Below are 2255 nucleotides of genomic sequence, written 5' to 3'. Positions count from 1 at the left end.
TTGGTGGTTGGCTTCCTGCGGGCGCCACGTGGGTGAGGTTAGCTCGTGATGATCACACGTCACACGTCGTTGTTGCACTGATAAGATTCATCATGACATCGACTAAATTGCAGCTAGCACCAGCTTAGCTTGAGTGTTGTGGTGGTGAACCATACGTATAGTGTCAAAAAATATCTTACATTTTAAAATAGAAGGAGTGCCATAGAAGAAGAGAGAGGGAAAATCAGCTGCAACAAGCAAGCACCTGTCATGGATTACAAATATCCAACACAGTGCCATTTCGTGATAACATCATAAGCCCGCTAAAGAAACCTTCAAAAAACAAAATGAATTGGCGTCTAGAAAACTGACGTGCAAGATGAAAGGAACATGATTTATACAGTGCTAAATAGTACACCCCTCTTCACTCATCCATGTATTTACAAGCGTGTGGTCGAAAATAAGCACGAGATGGCACAATAGTTCCTAATTTTTTCATCCCCTAATCAAAAGAATTTAAGCCTAACTATAGCTAGCTAGTACATACTAGTACTCCATTATTGATCCCAATCAAGAGAGACTGAAGATCGAGCAGCAGTAACTCACATGATCTCAAGAGTCAAAAGGAGAAATCAAAAGAAGGAGAAAAGATTAACTCCTGATCAAACGGTTGTGCGTACGTCCGTAGTACCCCGTCCCGTATGCGTCTTTGGTTTTGCTCGGAGTAGGCTCAGAGCCAGAGCGCGCCGGCGTCCTTGAGTATGGGCACCAGCTCGCCGGAGATGTGCACGGCCATGAGCCGGTCCAGCCCGCCGAGGAGCCGCCCGCCGACGAACACGGCCGGCAGCGCGACGACGGCCTCGCCGGCGTCCCCGGTCACCGCCGCGGCGAGCTCGGCCTCGTCGGCGACCTCGTGCACGGCGGGGTTCACCCCGAGCCCCTGCAGCAGCCGCTTCACCACGTGGCTGAGGCAGCACCCGCGCCTCCCCACCACCAGCACCGGGCTCTCCGCCACCGCCCGCCTCACCGCCTCCCCGCCGTTGCCCCTCGCCGCCGCGTCGGCGAGCCCGCCCTCCTGGCCGGCCGCGCCGTCGGCCTCGGCCTGCTCGGACCGCCGCGGCCACGCCGGCAGCCGGCCCGCGCTGTAGGGGATCGCCTGGTACATCTCGATCGGCCGGCCGGGCCACGTACGCACGCGATCGATCGAGCTCTTCTTCTTCCTCCTCCGCTGCCTTTTCCGCTGGGTGCCTTGCGCAGTTTGCTTGCGTCCGTGGTGGTGCGATGGGCAATGGCCGTTGGGAGGCCGGATATATAAAGCGCGATGAGCTCACGGCGGGAAGCGGCGTACGTCAGCCGCCCGTCACCAGCGCGGTGGCGAGCGTTTCTCTCCGCGGCGGGGCCCACGCGGAGAGAGGACGACGGCGACCGCGGCTTTCTCGCGCCGGTCGCGGCGCGGCCGTGTGCGTGCGCATGCAAAGTGGTGCGACGCGGGGGTGCGGCGTGACGTGGCGGCGCGTCAGCCGCGGTTGCGGGGGAGACCGCGCGGTGGTTCGGCGGGCCCGGCTCGTGACCGGGGGCGACGTGGCCGGTGACGATTGCCCGGGTGGCTGGATCTCTCCTGGTGACTGGCGGGTGGGGCCGGGGGCGGCTGCCGTGCCGCACGAGGACGCCGTGGAGAGACTGGGATCAGGTGTGGAGGGTGGGGATGAGGCGCATGATGTGTCCTAACAGTGATCTGTTTTTTTTTTTTGAAAAGGAGTGGTCTGTCTGTTTATACCCAGCAGAGTGGTTTTTGAGGTGTGGTAGAGATATATTCTTAATTTTAAAATACTATGAAAAATGTGGACGTATTTTTCCTGTATTTTTTTAGGGAAAGCCATCGTGATAGCGTCATGATATCATTCTCACTTCTGCATCAACCCTCAGCAAGTAAATCTCGAGAGCTCTGCATATGATAACACAGATGATTTAATTCCTCTGGCGCAGAAGTAGAACGTACGTCCGCATCAGACCTTTGTTGAATGTTCTTCTTCAAAGCCCGCTGAAGGAGAATTCGAGTTGTTTGATCTTACATCCATCCTGGATCTCATGGATGTTTCGGCTGAAGACCCGTGCACTCCCATCGAAGAAATGCCCTTTCCCGGCTATGTACTTGAGGAAGCGACATCTTTTGTGGATGAGCTACAAAATCTTTGATTGTCGATGAAAAACTGACAAGATGAAGCTGGCTGATATGAGTCAAATTTTGATGCCGACCAGATGGATGCTATCTTACT

At 55.8% G+C, this 2255-nt stretch overlaps 1 protein-coding gene across 1 annotated transcript; it reads right to left on the bottom strand.

Moving 5' to 3' along the window:
- Window positions 1-347: 347 nt before the first annotated feature.
- Window positions 348-1416, bottom strand: LOC123098907 (monothiol glutaredoxin-S9). Its single transcript, XM_044520987.1, has one exon. The coding sequence runs from the start codon at window positions 1142-1144 to the stop codon at window positions 710-712; it is 435 nt and encodes a 144-aa protein (XP_044376922.1). The 5' UTR covers window positions 1145-1416; the 3' UTR covers window positions 348-709.
- Between the last annotated feature and the right edge of the window lie 839 nt (window positions 1417-2255).

The sequence above is a fragment of the Triticum aestivum genome, chromosome 1B, assembly GCF_018294505.1.
Source record: "Triticum aestivum cultivar Chinese Spring chromosome 1B, IWGSC CS RefSeq v2.1, whole genome shotgun sequence".
Classification (NCBI taxonomy): Eukaryota; Viridiplantae; Streptophyta; class Magnoliopsida; order Poales; family Poaceae; genus Triticum; species Triticum aestivum.
Note: the sequence above shows the minus strand (reverse complement) of the source record. Positions and strands in the feature narration are given on the sequence as shown.

Bases quoted from the DNA above. Each gene is read 5' to 3' on its own strand.
- LOC123098907 (XM_044520987.1), bottom strand. From the start codon at position 1,144: ATGTACCAGGCGATCCCCTACAGCGCGGGCCGGCTGCCGGCGTGGCCG.